The sequence below is a fragment of the Eschscholzia californica genome, unplaced genomic scaffold (genome assembly GCF_041429995.1).
Source record: "Eschscholzia californica isolate CP2 unplaced genomic scaffold, dmEscCali1.0.p SCAF_4, whole genome shotgun sequence".
Lineage (NCBI taxonomy): Eukaryota > Viridiplantae > Streptophyta > Magnoliopsida > Ranunculales > Papaveraceae > Eschscholzia > Eschscholzia californica.
Window position 1 is genome coordinate 5,083,709 of NW_028238461.1, and position 18,431 is coordinate 5,102,139.

General features: G+C 37.5%; 3 protein-coding genes and 1 non-coding gene across 10 annotated transcripts; 2 read left to right on the top strand and 2 right to left on the bottom strand.

Annotated features, from left to right (window-relative positions):
• The first annotated feature begins 540 nt into the window (after positions 1–540).
• On the top strand, positions 541–4,782 carry LOC147541887 (tubulin alpha-5 chain). Its single transcript, XM_086633610.1, has 5 exons — positions 541–908; positions 2,459–2,673; positions 2,754–2,953; positions 3,207–3,715; positions 4,303–4,782. Exons 1-5 carry the CDS (start codon positions 796–798, stop codon positions 4,613–4,615), a joined length of 1,350 nt encoding a protein of 449 aa, XP_086489736.1. The 5' UTR covers positions 541–795; the 3' UTR covers positions 4,616–4,782.
• A 1,222-nt stretch (positions 4,783–6,004) lies between these two features.
• On the bottom strand, positions 6,005–6,077 carry TRNAR-CCU (transfer RNA arginine (anticodon CCU)). The gene has a single exon. It is a non-coding gene; the product is annotated as a tRNA-Arg (tRNA).
• A 353-nt stretch (positions 6,078–6,430) lies between these two features.
• LOC147541889 (glucan endo-1,3-beta-glucosidase 4-like) lies at positions 6,431–8,680 on the top strand. 7 transcript variants are annotated; one of them, XM_086633616.1, is made up of 4 exons: positions 6,665–6,803; positions 7,209–7,350; positions 7,494–8,311; positions 8,522–8,680. In XM_086633616.1, exons 2-4 carry the CDS (start codon positions 7,284–7,286, stop codon positions 8,663–8,665), a joined length of 1,029 nt encoding a protein of 342 aa, XP_086489742.1. In that variant the 5' UTR covers positions 6,665–6,803; positions 7,209–7,283; the 3' UTR covers positions 8,666–8,680. The 7 variants fall into 7 exon arrangements, with proteins under 7 accessions (XP_086489738.1, XP_086489742.1, XP_086489744.1 ...); XM_086633618.1 differs by having other exon boundaries at positions 8,502–8,583; XM_086633612.1 differs by lacking the exon at positions 6,665–6,803 and adding an exon at positions 6,431–6,537 and having other exon boundaries at positions 7,494–8,680.
• A 14-nt stretch (positions 8,681–8,694) lies between these two features.
• Positions 8,695–11,401, bottom strand: LOC147541890 (uncharacterized). Its single transcript, XM_086633619.1, has 4 exons — positions 10,778–11,401; positions 9,716–9,888; positions 9,256–9,600; positions 8,695–8,819 (listed from the first exon to the last, which is right to left on the bottom strand). The coding sequence occupies exons 2-4, from the start codon at positions 9,805–9,807 to the stop codon at positions 8,774–8,776; spliced, it is 483 nt and encodes a 160-aa protein (XP_086489745.1). The 5' UTR covers positions 9,808–9,888; positions 10,778–11,401; the 3' UTR covers positions 8,695–8,773.
• Between the last annotated feature and the right edge of the window lie 7,030 nt (positions 11,402–18,431).

The window sequence follows — 18,431 nt, forward strand, 5'->3', positions numbered from 1 at the left end:
TAAAGAATCTTAAGGTCATCTTTTAAAGCATAATAAGATGAATGATAGATTCAAGATTGATGGGAGGGGGAAAGGGACAAGATTGACGAATTTTTGTTTATTTTTTAGTTTCTAATGAATGCCTATGATAGATGGTCGTCGACCGTCTCGTATCTACTTACTTCGACAAAGAATAAAGAGAGAAAAGATGAAGGGAGAAAAGATACGAAGGAAAGTACTTATGAAAGAAAGGGTAAAAAAAGAATGATAAAATAAACCATAAAAATTGGCTAACAGTAACAAGGTATTGGAGGTCATTTTTGGACATTGACAAATATTGGGGTCCATAATATTGAGTCGGTCAAAAATTTTGGGGTCAAATTGAAATTACATAATTGGGACATAGCACAAAACTACTGAAACTATCATTTAAGCCCTATTTCAAAATTATATTTACTTATTTAGTCTATTCAATTATAGTAATAACGAAACGGTCCCTATAATCGAGTAAAACAAGAACCGTCAGTTACTCAAATTGGGGGGTCCAATGACAACAGGTAGTTTATTGGCCCCACAAATTGGCTGGCAGCCAGAAGGGTAGTGCTGGAAAAAGCATCTTCCGTTCGGACCCCAAAATTTTATAAAATCTAATTTAATTGTCAATAATCTAGAAAAGGTTTCATTTCTCCCACCGCCTTCTCTCCCTCTCTCTCTTCCTGCTTGTTCAGTGAAGAAGAAAAAACCAGATCGAAATCTAGAGAGAGAAAGAGAGAGGCGTTTTTAATCTGTTCGAAGAGATAATCACAAGATCTAAAAATGAGAGAGATTATCAGTCTTCATATTGGACAAGCTGGAATTCAAGTCGGTAATTCATGTTGGGAGCTTTATTGTCTCGAACATGGAATTCAACCTGATGGAACAATGCCTAGGTAATTTATATCCACTCTTTGATGTTTAATCGGGTTTAATATTCGATCTTATTTGGAGTTTGTTTTGATTTATTGATCATTTGATGTTAATTGTAAAATGAGATCGAGTTTTGTGTTTTTAATTGATCGATCTTCGATCTTATCACCTTAATTTGATAGTAAGTTGCAGACATTTTGTGAATCGAAGCTTTGATCTGTGTCGGTTTGCTAATCTCGTCATTTTGTATCTTTGATCTTAATACAGATCTACATTATGTTAATACATTCTATTTTACATTGGATTTGATAGTATTAGGTGATTTGAGAGAAGGTAGAAGTAAAAACTAGATCGGATTTGGTTGATTGATGGATCATAGATCTTTCCACCTAATCTTGAGAGGAAGTTGCAGTAATTTGATTAACAAATGGAACTTGTTTGGATCTCTAATGTTAGATCTCGATCCCCAATTATTGTCATTAGTAGATTCAATATTGATAGCGATCTTCACCGTGGGATACCGTGTTCTTCCGTTGGATTTGATTAATGGGTTTATTTTTAGTCAGGTAAAGGGTTAGATTGGTTTAGATAGATCTGAAATCGGCCAATGATAGGATCTTAAGCGTTCTGGAATCTGGATTGACCGAACTTGTCGGAGTTCTTTGAATTGGATGATGAGAGTATATCTTCATGTTGATATTTCTCAACACGTTTTATTGTTTTCATTTGCAATCTCCAACGATTTCCTTGTGTATTTGTTTCTAGGTCATATGTATGGTTGAGTGTCTCTTTCCATCATACTTTAGGGTTATTTACTTTATCATTTTCCTTTGGGATCTACAGACAAGTTAGAGTTCTTGCATCTTGTTTGTGTAGATCGGAGATGTAGGATATAGTTTAGATACTGGAGGTAAAAAGTTGTCTACGTTTGTTTTTCTCTTCCTCTTGTTTCCGTTTCATCCATTCTTTGTAGAGTTGGGTAGAAATTCCAAATCAGCTGATATATACTTTCTTATTTAGGGTGTTTTGTGTTTGGATATCTTGTTGGATCTTTTGAAGGACACTTATTACGTTCCCAAACTTACAATCTTGGCTGATCGAAGCATATAAATGTTTTACTTGGCGAAGGGAACTTGGATGTAAATTTAGCACTCTATACTCTCGTACAACTATATGTTTTACTGTCCAAGATTGATTTATTGTGATATGCGTGGAATTATGTCAATCGGCATACTTGTATCTGAGTATAATGTAAGGTTCTATAGCTGCATTGTTTAGGTAACTTGTACCCACTTCACAATACTCTGGATTTTGAAAAATCTTCTTAGTTCTTCGAGAAGAAATATAATTTTGTCTGTTTTTGTGTTTGTCGTGATAAAACAGTAGTTACATATTGATGAGATCATGTGTTTTGATTTTAACTGAGTCGTTCTATTGAGCCTAATCGAGTGGAAGTTTATGCAGTCAGAAAAAAAGAATTATAACGAATGGAACTGCTTACGTGTCTATTTATGCGTTCTCAGAAAAAATTCGGTAAACTAAGTATATTTAACGGTGTTTTTTTTCTTTATAGTGATACTACGGTAGGAGAAGCACATGATGCTTTCAACACCTTCTTCAGTGAGACTGGTTCCGGCAAGCATGTACCAAGAGCTATATTTGTTGATCTAGAACCTACAGTGATTGACGAAGTCAGGACTGGAACTTACCGACAACTTTTCCACCCTGAACAACTTATTTCTGGCAAAGAAGATGCTGCTAATAACTTTGCAAGAGGACATTATACAGGCAAGCTCTCTGTAATACTTAGAACTGCCCAACTATTGTTCTGTTCTCTTTCTTCTTACCGGTTTTATTATGATCTGCAGTTGGGAAGGAAATCGTCGACCTATGCCTTGACCGAGTTAGGAAATTAGCTGACAACTGCACCGGATTGCAAGGATTTCTGGTGTTTAGTGCTGTAGGTGGTGGTACTGGTTCTGGTTTGGGTTCCCTTCTGTTGGAGCGCTTGTCTGTCGATTACGGAAAGAAATCTAAGATTGGTTTCACCATCTATCCCTCACCCCAGGTACTTTACTACCAGTATTATTCCTTTTTCTTATATTGGCTTTGGTTGTACCACCAAAGATGTTACCATTGCCATATAAATCTTTAATTGTTCAAAGAAAGTCATACCAGACCTTTTCTTGTACTTTACCGACTCCAAGAGATCCTCATTGAGACCAATCAACAGGTTCAGATAGGCACAAGTAATAACTTAGGTGAAAAATATCTTGCCAGTATTTATTAATATACTCATGCTGAACTATTCTGCATTTCAGGTTTCGACTGCAGTTGTGGAACCTTATAACAGTGTCCTATCTACTCACTCATTGTTGGAACACACTGATGTGTCAGTTCTTTTGGACAATGAAGCAATTTACGACATTTGCAGGAGATCCCTGGACATTGAGAGGCCAACGTACACAAACCTGAACCGATTGATATCTCAGGTTATATCATCTTTGACTACTTCCTTGAGGTTCGATGGAGCTATCAATGTCGACGTTACAGAATTCCAGACCAACCTTGTACCGTACCCCAGGATTCATTTCATGCTCTCATCATATGCCCCTGTCATTTCAACGGAGAAGGCATACCATGAACAGCTATCAATTCCTGAGATCACTAGTGCAGTGTTTGAACCTTCAAGTATGATGGCCAAGTGTGATCCTAGGCATGGGAAATACATGGCTTGCTGTTTGATGTACCGTGGAGATGTTGTTCCAAAGGATGTCAATGCTGCTGTTGGCACTATTAAGACCAAAAGGACGGTTCAATTTGTTGACTGGTAAGTAAAATGAAATTTTATATATAATATCCGAAACATTGAATATGACATGCACCTACACTATTAGGTAGTGTTTGTTTCTCCCTAAGCCAAATCTGACTCAGCCTTGAGGTCTCAAGCTCTCATTTGACCAGAGTCAGATTTCAGACTGTTTTTGTGTGACTCGTCTGAATGACTTGGGCTGAGTTTGTCAGAAGATTTAGATGTACACAAGTCAGAGGGGTCAGATTCAGACAACGAGAAAAGAGCAAACACCACCCAAGTAGTTTGGATCGCCCGTTCCACCTGAGTGTCTGGTGGATCGGATTGGGACTGGGGTAGGCCGGCAGTCTTGGGCATATATGCACTCAACACACACACATACAGGCACAGATACATGCACACACACACACACACACACACACACACACACATATATAGGGGTTAGTGGAAGATCGAGAAGAATGTTTTACCCTGCTTGGATGGGTGAGGATTGTTATGGTCCTTGTCCAATCCCGAGCAGATTGCGCTCCCAACTGCTTAGCTTTCTACACACTGTTTCCTTCATCCTAGTATGTACTGAAATGGTGAATAATGTATATTTTCAGGTGCCCAACTGGTTTCAAGTGCGGAATCAACTACCAGCCACCAACAGTTGTACCAGGCGGTGATCTAGCTAAGGTACAACGTGCAGTATGCATGATCAGTAACAACACAGCAGTTGCTGAAGTATTCTCACGTATCGACCACAAGTTCGATCTCATGTACTCGAAGCGTGCATTTGTTCACTGGTATGTTGGTGAAGGTATGGAAGAAGGAGAATTCTCAGAAGCCAGGGAAGATTTGGCAGCTCTAGAGAAAGATTATGAGGAAGTCGGTGCAGAAGGTGTTGAGGAAGATGATGAAGGTGAAGATTATTGAGAGTAGATTTTCTATCGGATTTCGTCGTGCTTAATTCGTTTTTCTTATATCAATTGTGTAATCGTTTTATCGTCGAAATCACCATCTCTTTGTTTCTTTTGATTGTTGCTTAAACTTTGACAGTTTATTTGTGATATTGCTATTCTGTTGGTATTGGTTTTAGATTATTTTTCTTTTTGTTACTTGCATAAGATTTATAGCTGGTATTAAGAACACCCAAATCACCTGGTGTCTACAATCCCTTAGATAGGGAAGTTCAGAAATAGAAGATCGGAGCATGTTGGGTTATTTAATCTGGTTTTGGACCATTATCTAGATGGGAACATCACAAATTCACAACAAATAAAGAAAAAAGGGAAACTGGATTTGGGTTCTGACATTACCCCGACTATATTAGGGTTGGGTTAGTTGGAAATTGGATAGTGCAGAGAAAGCTCTTTTACACAAGGAATGAAATTTCGAAAAATTTCGGTCGACGTGACCGAAATATTTCGGTTTTTCAACCATTCAAAGTAAAAACACATCTACATGATTTTCGTGTAAAATTTCGTCCAAAAAAATCGAGATTTCGACCGAAATCTATGGAAATTTCGAAATAGTTCAGAGATTTTGAAAGATTAAAGAAAAACCTGGTTAATTCATCGTATGTTCATGATTTCTTCTTCTTATCTTCTTGATTTCTATGATTTCATATTTTAAGGTGATTTTAGAGGTGAAGAAGAAGAAAACTGGATTAGGGTTTCAGATGGGGAAGAAGGAGAAGAAAGGGTTACGACTGCTGAAGAAGAAAAGGATTAGGGTTTTAAAATTATAAGTCTAAAAGCCCCTCTAGAAACTGTCATTGGCACCCACTTTCTCACTGACCCTAAGCCTTCGAGGGTGCTAGTAACACTTTGTACGGGTGCTTTAGAAATTTAATACTAATTATTATTTAACCCCTGAATTTTTTTTGACATATAACCCTCCAATTAACAGAATGGAAATTTAAGAACATTTACCCCCCTAAACTAACTATTTCTGGGTTATTAGGGGGTGAATAAGTGATATTAGCTCTTTAACTTCTATTTTATTGAATATTAGGCCTCCAAGATACAACCTTTCATGCTAAACAAACTTTAATAAAGATAATAAAATTTCGACAGATTTGTAAGATTTCTACACAGACCGAAACATTTCCACAAAACGTTTCCACTTTTGGACCGACGGAAATTTCCACCGAAATCGAAGTTCACTCCTTGATTTTACATAGAGAGAGATTTTCCATTCATAGCAATTCCTGGATGGATGAATTCACGAAAAGTTGCTCTGAAGTGCGGGATGTGGATTTTCCATTCCAAGAGAAATTCACCACAAGAATGAAGAAGGATAAAATTGGCTTAAAAAAAGACCCGCGCCAGGTAGGGGTCGAACCTACGACTTTCTGCTTAGGAAACAGACGCTCTATCCACTGAGCTACAGGCGCTGGTTGACAAAACTAACAATATTTCATTTTGTAACTCGTACCCAAAACCATCATTGGGGACAGAAAAAAAAACCCGGAGAATTTGAAACTCGTCATGGACACTTGAGTCTATTAGAGTAGATGGACACTCAAAACTCGAAGGTGGGTTCAAACAGACTGGGCGAATGGCCCGACCATATAAACAAGTCAATACTCTGGTTTTGAAGTATTATCCACTATCCCAGAGTAAAGGCCAGTCAGCATTCACAACCATGAAAAGATGTCTCTTCCAGACAGAAAATGTGGTCTATGAAAAAGACAGATAGGGAAAAAAACAAAAATGTATAAAAGCATAAAATTATGAACTAAATTATGAACTTTTACACTTCAAAAAAGTAACAGCAAGACCTGAAAAGTTTCTCTCTTTTTTTCTTCATTTGTTTATGAGAAATTTGATTACAGAAAAGCAAGATGGAAAGAGGTAATGGGCTTTGTTACTTTTTGTATTATAAATCTTCCTCCTAATGTTTAAGCACTTCAATATTAATGAAATTGACTTCCTAGAACTTTCTTCAGCTGTTCATCTACCATTGTAAAGTTAATGACTTGGTGGTGGGGTTTCAAAATCTTTGCCAAATATTCCTTCCCACTTTTCATTATACCCATTTTAGACTCAACTCTGATTGGAATTGCTTTTGAAGAGACTATAATTCTCTTCTTCTCTCTGAGCTAGTGAAGCTGTATCAGGTTACTCGATCTCTTTTATCCCATATACAAAGAGTATGCTTTTTTTCTTTCTATCTGATGGTTCATGGGTTTCTGCCTCTGGGTTTTGTGAGTTTAGTCATTCTTTATTGGTTTTTCATCTAGGGTTCTTTCTTGATGTGCTTAATTTCTGTTGTTTTACCTCTTTCCAATTTTGATATTTTTGCTAGTCTCACTCTGTCTGATTATAAAACATTCAGATATCAGGTATTTGTGACCTTCAAGTTAAAGGCAGCTAGGTTATATTTTCTTGATGTTCATTTGTTACTTGCATCTCATTTCTTGATTTTACTAGCATCTAGATTAAGATGTAATTATCCTTTCTTTTGATGTCTCCTTAAAGGTATATGGCTTTGTTTATCAACTATATTTTGTTTGTCTTTCCAGGATTCCTCATCATCAATAGCTTGATTTACCAGCTAGGGCAGTTGTGAAGCTGTCTGTCGAAATATCCTAGGCCGAATGTCGCCTGAAAAATGGCAGACAAACATGATTCTTCTACTAATCTTTATGTTATCTGGTGCATCAGGTATTTCAATGTTTCTGAAATTATTCATGGATATGAACTTCATTTCTTTCTGCATTTCCTCTTTTGACAAGCTTGATTTCTCTTTTTTTTTTTTCCATACACATCTTTTGGCCTACTTGGTGAAAAATCTTTCGTAATTGTAGGTGCATTTGTTGGAATGAACATCGGCACTGATATGACAAATTTGCCCTCGGCTATAGATGTGGTAGCCATTCTCAAAGCTCATCAAATCACCCATGTCCGACTTTTTGATGCGGATCGTCGAATGTTAAATGCCCTAGCAAACACGAGCATCGAAGTCATGGTAGGGGTCACCAACGAGGAAGTTCTTGGAATTGGACAAAAACCATCAATAGCGGCAGCTTGGATTAATAAGAATGTTGCACCATATATTCCCGATATCAATATAACAGCCATAGCTGTTGGTAGTGAGGTTCTTAGTACAATTCCTCATGCTGCTCCTGTGCTGGTTTCCGCCATGAACAATCTTCATCGAGCTCTTGTGGCTTCCAATCTCAATTTCCAAGTCAAAGTTTCAAGTCCTCAATCTATGGACATAATTCCTAAGTCGTTTCCACCCTCAACCGCCACCTTTAATTCTTCATGGAACTCGACGATGTATCAGTTTCTCCAATTTTTGAAGAATACCCAATCTTTTTACATGCTAAATGCTTACCCTTATTTTGACTACATCAATTCAAATGGTATTTTCCCCATTGATTACGCTCTTTCCCGACCGCTACCTACATCGAAACAGATTGTGGATTCTAATACCCTTTTTCATTATAGTAGCATGTTTGATGCCATGGTTGATGCTGCTTATTACTCCATGGAAGCTTTAAATTTTTCTGACATTTCGATTACTGTGACTGAAACGGGTTGGCCTTGGCTAGGTGGAGCAAATGAACATGATGCCACGGTGGAGAATTCACGGGCCTATAATGGAAATCTAATCCGTCGGGTACTTAATAATTCTGGGCCTCCTAGTCGGCCACAAATGCCCGTCAATACATACATTTATGAGCTGTTTAATGAGGATAAGCGGCCAGGACCCATTTCCGAGAAGAATTGGGGTTTATTTTTTACGAATGGAACTTCTGTATATTCTTTGCCTTTGGGTACTCCAGTGATTACAAATTCATCTGAATCAGGTTTGTTTTGTGTTGCGAAGCCAGATGCCGATTCTAATGCACTAAGATCGGGCTTGGATTGGGCTTGTGGGCAAGGGATGGCAAATTGCAGTGCCCTTCAAGCAGGGCAACCTTGTTATGAACCTAACAATATCCAAAGTCATTCTTCCTATGGCAAACTGTGATGCATAACATACAGAAACGCTATAAGAAATTGAATGAAGAAAATCTTAAACTCTGTCAACTCTGCATTACAATAAGCAAAAGCCCTTTCTTTTTGGAACCACAGTACACTAAAGCAAATCAAAGCAGCCTAAAGACAAGGCTTTTCTCACTAATCTGTTTTCTAGCAAACATTATTAGATTTACATATGGAATCAAGCCAACATATAATTGACTGAGGAAGGTAAAGCAACAGGAAGAGTAATATTATATCAAGTAGCATGCAAGCTATGTAAAGCAAAATTGTATGTTAAAAGAATCCTGACCAAAATGTAGAGACAGAGAGGCAGTGAAAGCACCAACTAAGGCAGAGAAGAATCCTACCAGAATGTAGAGACAGAGAGGCAGTGAAAGCACCAACTAAGGCATTTGTTCAAGATTATGTTCCCATACGAAATGGTCGCATACACGTCCATTTAAACTGTTGTACCTTCCACACCCATAGAACCAATTTCCGTAGTTTGGCCCGGGCCGGTGCGATTGCGTCCTCCGTGCAGGAACTTGACATTCACACATTACGACTGGATGTTGCTGCTGAGGACGAGCTGCAAACCCCTGTGGACGAGCTGCAAATGGACGAGCTGCAAATGGACGAGCTGCAAACCCCTGTGGACGAGGGTGTTGCTGCTGCTGCTGCTGCTGTTGCTGCTGCTGATGCGGTTGCTGCTGTTGCAAACCAATGGGACGAGCGAGCTGCCAAAGAGAGTTGCTACTGTCCTTTATCTGAAGTCTAAATCCTAATTGTATCATCTTTGTTAAAAGATTAGAGATGTTTGCAGATTTATTAACAGCAGATGGGCCAACATTATATTCTAGATCTAAAAGACGGCATGCAGCGTTCATGGTTGGTTCTTGTGTACGAAATCGATCCGCAAAAACCGATTTTAGATGTAACCACCTAAAACAGAATTTTATACAGTAAGTTACAATCTAAGTCAAGATGTATAAAACAGAGTAAGTTACAATCTAAGTCAAAGATATATAAAACAAAGCAAAAGACTTTAAACCCTTACCTCTTTAAGTAGACCGGAATCCAAATACTTTTTAGTAAACATTCCGGGATGATTATATCATCACAGTCATTACCCCAGGTTACTGTCAACATTTTATCACCCACAGCGTTGTTTGTATCTAGCCAATATGAGAGTTTCTCTAATGCCAGCCTTAAATCATCTCCATTGTTAACCTGATAAAAACACTATATAATTTGAAAATTTGATATTTTATATAAAAATACTGTTCACGTATCAAAACTACAGTTCACGTTTAAATAATACACTAAATCTACCTGTTCTTGAGTTACTCCAGTAAGCATTCTACAATGATAACTAAGCTCAGGGTTTATACTAGGCTTTACATATTGGTGAAATATATGAAGTATCTGAGCACTTTTACAATCAACAATGGCAGACGAGATTTCAATTATCTCCATGGGGCTTAAAGCAGCTTCTGCAGTACTAGTCGTCACAAAGTACATAACAACAAAATAATTTTTGTCATGGGCGTAGCCTAATTGAGATTGTAAATTGAGGGGCTGAAAAACATGGGGTGGTCTCACATTCAGGTTTCCTTCCATCTTGAGAATGATTCAAGATGGAGAGAGAGGGTAAAAGAGAGACAGATCAGAAAAGAGTGAGAGAGACAGATCAGAGAAGAGTGAGAGAGACAGATCAGAGAAGAGTGAGAGAGATCAGAGAAGAGAGAGAGACAGATCAGAGAAGAAAGAGAGACGGATCACAGAAGAGAGAGAGAGAGAGAGAGAGAGAGAGAGAGAGAGAAAACGTGAAGAGTTGTAATGACATTTCAAATTTTTCAACTTGAATTTTATATAACGGTAATGAGCCGAACGGTAATAATCAAATAACAGAAACACAAGAATACCATTGTGAATAAAAACTAGTTTAAAATTATCTTATCTAACGGTAAAGATCCAAACGGTCATAATCAGAAGGACAAGAATACCCTTCGGAATAAAAATAGTTTAAAATTGCTAACGGTAAAGAGCCTAACGAGCCTAACGGTCATAATCAATAAACAAGAATACCCTTGTGAACAAAGGCTAATTTGAAATTTACCTGTCCTTAGGACCCGATTGCCCAGAAATCAACAACGGGCTTTGACCAGAAATCAACAACGGGCTTTGACCAGAAATCAACAACGGGCTTGACCAGAAATCAACAATGGGCTTGCCCCGAAATAAGCCTATGGGCTGGCCCCGAAATCAAATATGGGCTGAGCCAATCCCAAACTGCCACGGCAAAAGCAAACCACCACACCGGCAAAAGCAAACCACCACAGCCGAGCAGCCGCAAACCACCACAGTCGAGCAGCCGCAAACCACCCCAGCCGAGCAGCCGCAAACCACCACAGCCGAGCAGCCGCAAACCACCACAGCCAAACAAGGCGACCCTTTTCCAGAGGATGGTAGAATTGAAATGACGAGACGTGATTACTATCAACTTTCTGAAACATAACTACGAGATGTCACATGTTATAGAACTTAAGTTGAGGGAAATATAGAGACTACAGAAGGTGGGGGGGTGGGGGGGTGGGGGGGGGGGCGGGGGGAGAGAGAGAGAGAGAGAGAGGCAGAGATTAGGGTTTTCTCTTTTGGTCTGTGTAAGAGACCTATTTATAGGCTCTTACGCGGATCTGGAGCGGGTGCCCTATTGGGTAGCGAGCAGACTGTCGGGTAGTGGGCGGACCTCGCTCGGACGGGTAGCGGACCTGCATTAATTGAATTTTAAATATTCTAGGTTTCTAGTAAAGTCATAGACATCAGTCATTAGAAACAAGACCTAGATGAAAGAGTTCTAGAGCAACTGTTAATTCAATAAGCAAACAACAAAGAAAACAACAACAATAACAATATCAACAAATCAAATTCTGAAATACTAACTATATCTCAGAGCAATCAGAGCAAGATCTGAGATATTGGAGAAGAAATTAAGTAAAAAACACACAAGATCGGTGAAAATAACATCTGTGATCAAAGAGATAGTGTAGTAGTCGAGATGGCCGATTTTCACTCCAAGTTTCATTAATAAGTGATGAGCTCCAACTCTATTACATGTTTGGCCGTCCCTAAAATAAATGTGATTATGAATGAGAACATTTCCAAAATCATGTTTAATATGGGATAGAATTTTCGCTAACTAGAGAATTTTTCAAACTCAAAATCATTGTTGTGGTTCAGAACGGGCCATGTCGACACGACATCACGACCCATGGGACGCCTATGGCGTGCTAGCCATGCCACAAGATCATTCGTTACACCCATAAAATGAGCAGTGTCGTGGCATGGCCAGATTTTGTGATATGGCCACGCCTCAATAATAAAGAATTTTCATATTCGGTATATTGGTTCACAACGGAACATGTGTTACACGCACGTGCATGACCCTTTGAAATGTCTATGGGGTGCCAGACATGCCACATAATCATTTGGCACGACTACAAAAAGGGTTGTGTCGCGACATGGTCATGACAAACATTTGCCCACGTCCGTTTGATAGCAACTATAGACGTGTTAGTATCCTTATTGGGTCGTGGCAATTCGCTTTAATTTTGACAAACTAGACGGTGGGGGTTAGATTTTCGAATTCTTCACATGAAGTTAAACCTCATATGTGGATGTGGCATATTAAAAATCACATGTTGAACTGTCATGTCATGGGACAAAATCTATTATAATAAAACAGCTCAGTCCGTTAGAGGAGGGATAAGTTTGGTCGTCCATTTCTGTTGGGAGTTTGATAAAGATCACATCCGACAGCTGGTATAAATCCCTTTTTTATGTAAATAGGCTTGAAAGGGAAGGGTAATAGTGGCACTAATTCAATCTTTTCTAAAATAACTACTGCTCCACTTTCTTCTCATTCTACTTTTCTCTCTCACGATTTCTCCAACAAATCTTCCACTAAATTAGTCGGTTGGTATCTCTCCACTAAATAAGTTACAATATTCCTACGATTATATTTAATGTTATGGCGTTAGCCAAGGGGGTTATGTCGCGTCCGTAGGACGCAGAGGAAACCTAGTTATATTAAAATGACATTTCATCACATTAGATGTGTGGAATCATTATGTGGAAGTGTTAGAGTTCTCACATTTAGCATTTATATAACTTGAGCGCGTCAAAACCTCAAATGTATTGAAGTGGATGAAGTGGTTTTGGCCGCACATGTGGTCAAATATGTGTGACTGGTAACGGTGGTTTAGGATTGGCGGAGTTGTCGTGGTGGTTCACTTTTCTGGTGGCTTGTTTCACGATTCTTAGTGGGGTGCAACTAGATGGTCTAGTGTGGCCAAAATCATGGCATGCCACGGCACATTTAGTTTGGCACATTTAGTTACTCCGACCCATTAAAAACAGATTTAATGTTGCTTCTAAAGGGGTTGGGTCATGCCGCTTACATTCCGTCTCACATTGTTTCGAACCACTAACTCAGTGTAGATGACGGATTTATTATTCTCATTCATTTGGAATAGTAAATTAAATAGTCTACGGACAACTCATCCTGCTATAAACCAAACAGTTAAGTGCAATTTTTTGTAAAATTTCAGTTATCGTCTATGGAACTCCTTTGTGGAGGCGAAAATTCTCCTTTGTTACGGTAACTGCTGGCAAAGGAGAACATAAAACAGAGAGTGGGAGGTCAGAAGAGATAGAGAGATAAAAAGCCAAGAGACGAGAGAGAGAGAGAGAGAGAGAGAGAGAGAGAGAGAGAGAGAGAGAGAGAGAGAGAGAGAGAGAGAGAGAGAGAGAGAGAGAGAGAGAGAGAGGGAGTTGGTTGTGGCGAGGGTAGTGGTAGTAGAAGAAGAAGATTTTTTTTTTAAGGTTGTCGGTCGATGACCTCCTGTCACCGACCACGAAGAAGAAAAATATGTGAAGTGAAGAGTGTGATGAAGTGGAGCGAGATGATGATGCGGATGAGAGAAAAAAGATGAGATCGATAAAAAAATAAAATTATAATACCGAAGGGTCCTTTTGAAAAAAAGGTATCGAGGCTAAAACCACGGTCAGACATTTATGGGTGCCAAAACGACCAACTGATCACAAATTAGGGCCAAAATGGACTAACCCATATTATTGTTCAGCCAAAAAATCAAATTCTTCACTTGATTCATGCGTATAATCTCATAAAGAAAACAATTGACGTGTACAAATCAAGAATCTAAATCAACAAAAACAATAATCTTGGATCAGAAGGCCAAACCACCAAGTGAAAATTGAACAACTACTTGAATCTTACTAAAGTTGAATCAATGTTTGAATCTAGATTAAAAGTCGAAAGAGTTTATCTGATCATCGACTAGAACCTAGTTAGGGTTTTGAGGAAGAAAGACATTATATAATCTAGAAATATAAGAGTAGTACTTAATTCTAGTTGAATTGAAATTAAGTGATGATGTCGGAAAGTGGTCTTTCCGATATCCCATAACAATCGTCCTTGTTACGTTTGATTCGGTTACCTCCTTCGTGATGTTGACTTGACTGGGGTTACCTGCAAAGACACTTTGCTGCTCAAGTCAGTTTAGTGTTGCAAGTTGAAAATTAACGAGAAATGAAAGGTTAAGGATCAAATCCTTTTTCAGTGCAAACATGTGTCATTTATATAAGTTCAACGGTGGTAAATTATCGGCTTAATAGATACCAAGTGGCAAGGCCGTTGATGAAATTTTTCTAATCATTGTCGTATCATCGTAAATTTTCGATATGGCAAGTGAATATTTGATACAATCTAGCCTTCCGCGTAACCGACATTTTTTGGTGAGTGATGGTGTCACTTAATTTTTTGAGTGGAATCTCAGGTTTTATATACCTGACACTAGGTTGTCTGGATCTTGTGTCAAAGCTAAACTACATGAATAAGATAATTGCCTTAATTAGTTTTCCCTTTGACTAAATTGATTGCTTTCTCCCGAAGGTTTAGAGCTTTACTTGTTGTGCAGCTCATGTACTTGATGAAGGATATGGCCTTTCGGTCTGAAGGAGATTTCCTTCTGAAGGAGTGTCATTCGACCAAGATGACAATGCGCTCAATTTGTTGAATAAGATCACGATGACTTTATCCAGATGATCATCTAGTGCGGTCGAATTAGTGGTCGTAATGCTTAGCTAGAAGTCAAAGACGATCGTCGGATCACTTCGGTGATTCGCGACTAATAGCGATCGGATCCTACAACGGGTTACACTAAAGGGCTGACTAGAGGCAACTTGGCAAAAGGATGGATTAGATCCAGTTTAATAAGCCCAAAAGGTTCAGATGAGATCCAGACAAAGATAGGAAGAACCAAACCAGAAATAAGGCCCAGAACAAAAGAGATGGGTCGGCCATGTTATGGCCGATCATAAGCATTGGGCGGTCAGGCCCACCCCGATAGTGGGAATGCCCTGGCAGGCCACCTTAAGAGTCCCAGATGGGACAGAATTCCCATCTGGGAATCTCACTCGGAAAAGGTTTTTGAGTTTTATCTTTTCTGGAGTTCTTATTTAAGTCCTAATTGGAATATGATTCCTACTATAGGGTTCTCTATATAAGGACTCATATTAGAACAGAAAATGTGTGGAATTTTTTCTTGAGAAAATCAATCTCTACAACATCAAGTGGAGAGAAAGATTTTAGAGAAAAAACTCTCAACCTATCTATCTAGTCAAAAGAAGATGAGTTTTTTTTTTCTCAACCTTCTCATAAGGTCTTAGCTGAGATCCGAAAGGGAGATTAAGTCAACTTGTTCGGGTGTCTCAAGTAGAGGAGCTACAATTTCGAGCTCTCATCCTCAGGATAAAGGCACCAGATTTAGTTCGTGAGAAAGCGATTGAGGTAATCTTCTATCCATTTCTAGTTTCTTTAGTTCTTACATGTGATCATGGAAACTAGTTTTAGATGTATTAGACGATTGAGATTCTGCATAAAACACTAGGTGACACCAAGACCATACACTTGAGAGTTGAGACACCTGCGAAATTGACTTAATTTTCCTCTTTTTAGGTTACTTGAAACCGAATTGAAACCCTTCTTATCATTATTTAGTGCTTAATATGAAGAACTTCTTTTTCTTTTAACTAGATAGACATCTTGGGAGTTGATCTCTTTTCTATCTACTGCTAGTGTAGCTAGAAAGCCATAACTTTTGGGAATTTTCTACATTGCTTCCGTTAAACCATATCATTTATTAAGACTTCTAAAGTCAAAATTCTATTCGAAATAAGATTCCTAAAAAGACCAGAAATATGATCATCGAAGGACATCTCCTTCACACATCCATCAAAGTCTTAACCCATAACCATCATCGAGTAACCTTCAATTTATGTCTTGTAATACGATACACATCATTTAGTACTGTAATCGTCATCTCTTCAAAAGGCTTGTGAAAAATGTTAGCGTCCTCGTGCTAACTTTCGCTGAGTGTCGTAGTGAGAATCTGGTCTGCTAGATTCTGGTACGAGTACTGAACGATTTGTAACAGTACGGATGTCTGCACCTTCTTATGAAGTTCAGTACACCCGAGTTTTATGTCCTAAATGTGACCCTTCTCCGATGCTCGTATAGCTTCATGTCGAAGGGCCTCTACTTGCGCACCATATGTGTGATTATGTAGTCTCAAAACTGATCGTGTCTAAACTAATTTAAGACCATATTAAATGTCTTTTGTCTTACTTCTTCTGAAAGATTTGTGTTTAAACTAACTTAAGACCAGATTAAGGGGCTGGGGGGGTGGGGGTAGTGGATTGAGACATTTGTAGACATTTGAAGATTCTCAAATGTCTGGGGCATTTAAATCCAGACATTTGAGAATCCTGAAATGTCTGAGACATTCAAATTCGGACATTTGAAAATTTGAAATGTCTGAGGCATTCAAATCCGGACATTTGAAAATCCTGAAATGTCTGGGACATTCAAATCTAGACATTTACAAATTTCCGAATGTCTGTAGCATTCAATTATAGACAAAATGTCTGCAAACTTTGGTAGGTTTCATAGTTTGATGGATTTTGTGAAGAATTTGGGACAAATTTGGAACCCAAAATGTCTTTACAAAAACAAGAGACATTTGGAATCCATCATGTCTACTACAGTCGAAAATCATTTACAGATGTCTACTACAGTCGGAAAATATTTTTGAAATGTTAATACAAATATATTATTTCATGTGATTAAACAATAAATAATAATATTAAAATAATAAATGATCACCAAATGTCCATCAATGTCCACAAATATTTACAGATGTCTACTACAGTCGAAAAATATTTTTTAAATGTTCATACAAATATATTATTTCATGTGATTAAACAATAATATTAAAATAATAAATGATCATCAAATGTCCATCAATGTCCACAAATATTTACAGATGTCTACTACAGTCGAAAAATATTTTTGAAATGCTCATACAAATATATTATTTCATGTGATTAAACAATAAATAATAATATTGAAATAATAAATGATCACCAAATGTCCATCAATGTCCACAAATATTTACAGATGTCCATGAAAGTCGAAAAATATATTTTTTAAATGTTCATACAAATATATTATTTCATGTGATTAAACAATAATAATATTAAAATAGCAAATGACCATCAAATGTCCATCAATGTCCACAAATATTTACAGATGTCTACGAAAGTCAAAAAATATATCTTTGAAATGTTCATACAAATATATTATTTCATGTGATTAAACAATAATAATGTTAAAACATTCTATGTCTACCAAAATGTCCATAAATGTCCACAAATATTCACAGAGGTCTACGAAAGTCGAAAAACATATTTTTGAAATGTTAGTACAAATATATTATTTAATGTGATTAAACAATAATAATAATATTAAAATAATAAAAGTCTACTAAAATGTCCATCAATGTCCACAAATATTCACAGATGTCTACGAAAGTCAAAAAATATATTTTTGAAATGTTAGTACAAATATATTATTTGAGTTAATTCCTATTTGCCCCCTACTTTGTGACCAGCTTCCTTTATGGCCCCCTGTTTTTCGTAAATTCAAATATGACTCCCTTTTCTTAACACCGTCAGTCAATTTTTATAGTTAATCTTTTTTGTTTCCTTATTTACCCTTCTTATAACAATGATTTCAAAATTTAAAATTAACCCCCTTTTAAATTTGGGTCAATTTCCAAAAAATTATAACTACTTTAGGAGAAAGTAGGGGGCCAAAATAAAATACATGTAAAAAAATTAAAAAACACCTCATCTCCCCCTCTCTGTCCTCCATCTCATAGTCTCTCTCCTCCACACCATGTATCTAGCCACCTCATCATCTTCTCCGATGAAGGTCGCCGACCAGCCAAATTTTCCGGCCACCTTCAAATTTTTTTTTTAATCTTTCTCTAATTTCCCTCTCTCTAATCTCTTTCTCTTTAATCTCTCTAACTAAGAGGGTGTTTGATTTTTTAGCACTTACAAGTGCTACCACTTACTAAGTGATAATCACTTAGTAAGTGATATCAAATGTAAGTGCTATGGCGTTTGTTTTCCATCGGTTCTAAGTGCTTGATTTTAATTTTTATATTAGTTCTAAATGTTATAAAAATGAAAAATTGTCTGTTTTAACCTTGGTGTATTTATACATTAGCATTTTATACTAATTCCTAATAAGTTCGATAGTTTAAGTAAAAGAAAATTACGGTTTACGAATGCTATGTCAAAAATATTAATCGTAAATAATTAAGAATTATGAAGGTGAAAGAACT

Bases quoted from the DNA above. Each gene is read 5' to 3' on its own strand.
- LOC147541887 (XM_086633610.1), top strand. From the start codon at position 796: ATGAGAGAGATTATCAGTCTTCATATTGGACAAGCTGGAATTCAAGTC. The intron at 909-2,458 runs GTAATTTATATC...TTTTCTTTATAG, and splicing joins CCTGATGGAACAATGCCTAG to TGATACTACGGTAGGAGAAG. The intron at 2,954-3,206 runs GTACTTTACTAC...TCTGCATTTCAG, and splicing joins CCATCTATCCCTCACCCCAG to GTTTCGACTGCAGTTGTGGA.
- LOC147541889 (XM_086633612.1), top strand. From the start codon at position 7,284: ATGTCGCCTGAAAAATGGCAGACAAACATGATTCTTCTACTAATCTTT. The intron at 7,351-7,493 runs GTATTTCAATGT...TCGTAATTGTAG, and splicing joins TATGTTATCTGGTGCATCAG to GTGCATTTGTTGGAATGAAC.
- LOC147541890 (XM_086633619.1), bottom strand. From the start codon at position 9,807: ATGTTGACAGTAACCTGGGGTAATGACTGTGATGATATAATCATCCCG. The intron at 9,601-9,715 runs GTAAGGGTTTAA...ATTCTGTTTTAG, and splicing joins ATTCCGGTCTACTTAAAGAG to GTGGTTACATCTAAAATCGG. The intron at 8,820-9,255 runs GTTTGCAGCTCG...GCTAGAAAACAG, and splicing joins TTTGCAGCTCGTCCACAGGG to ATTAGTGAGAAAAGCCTTGT.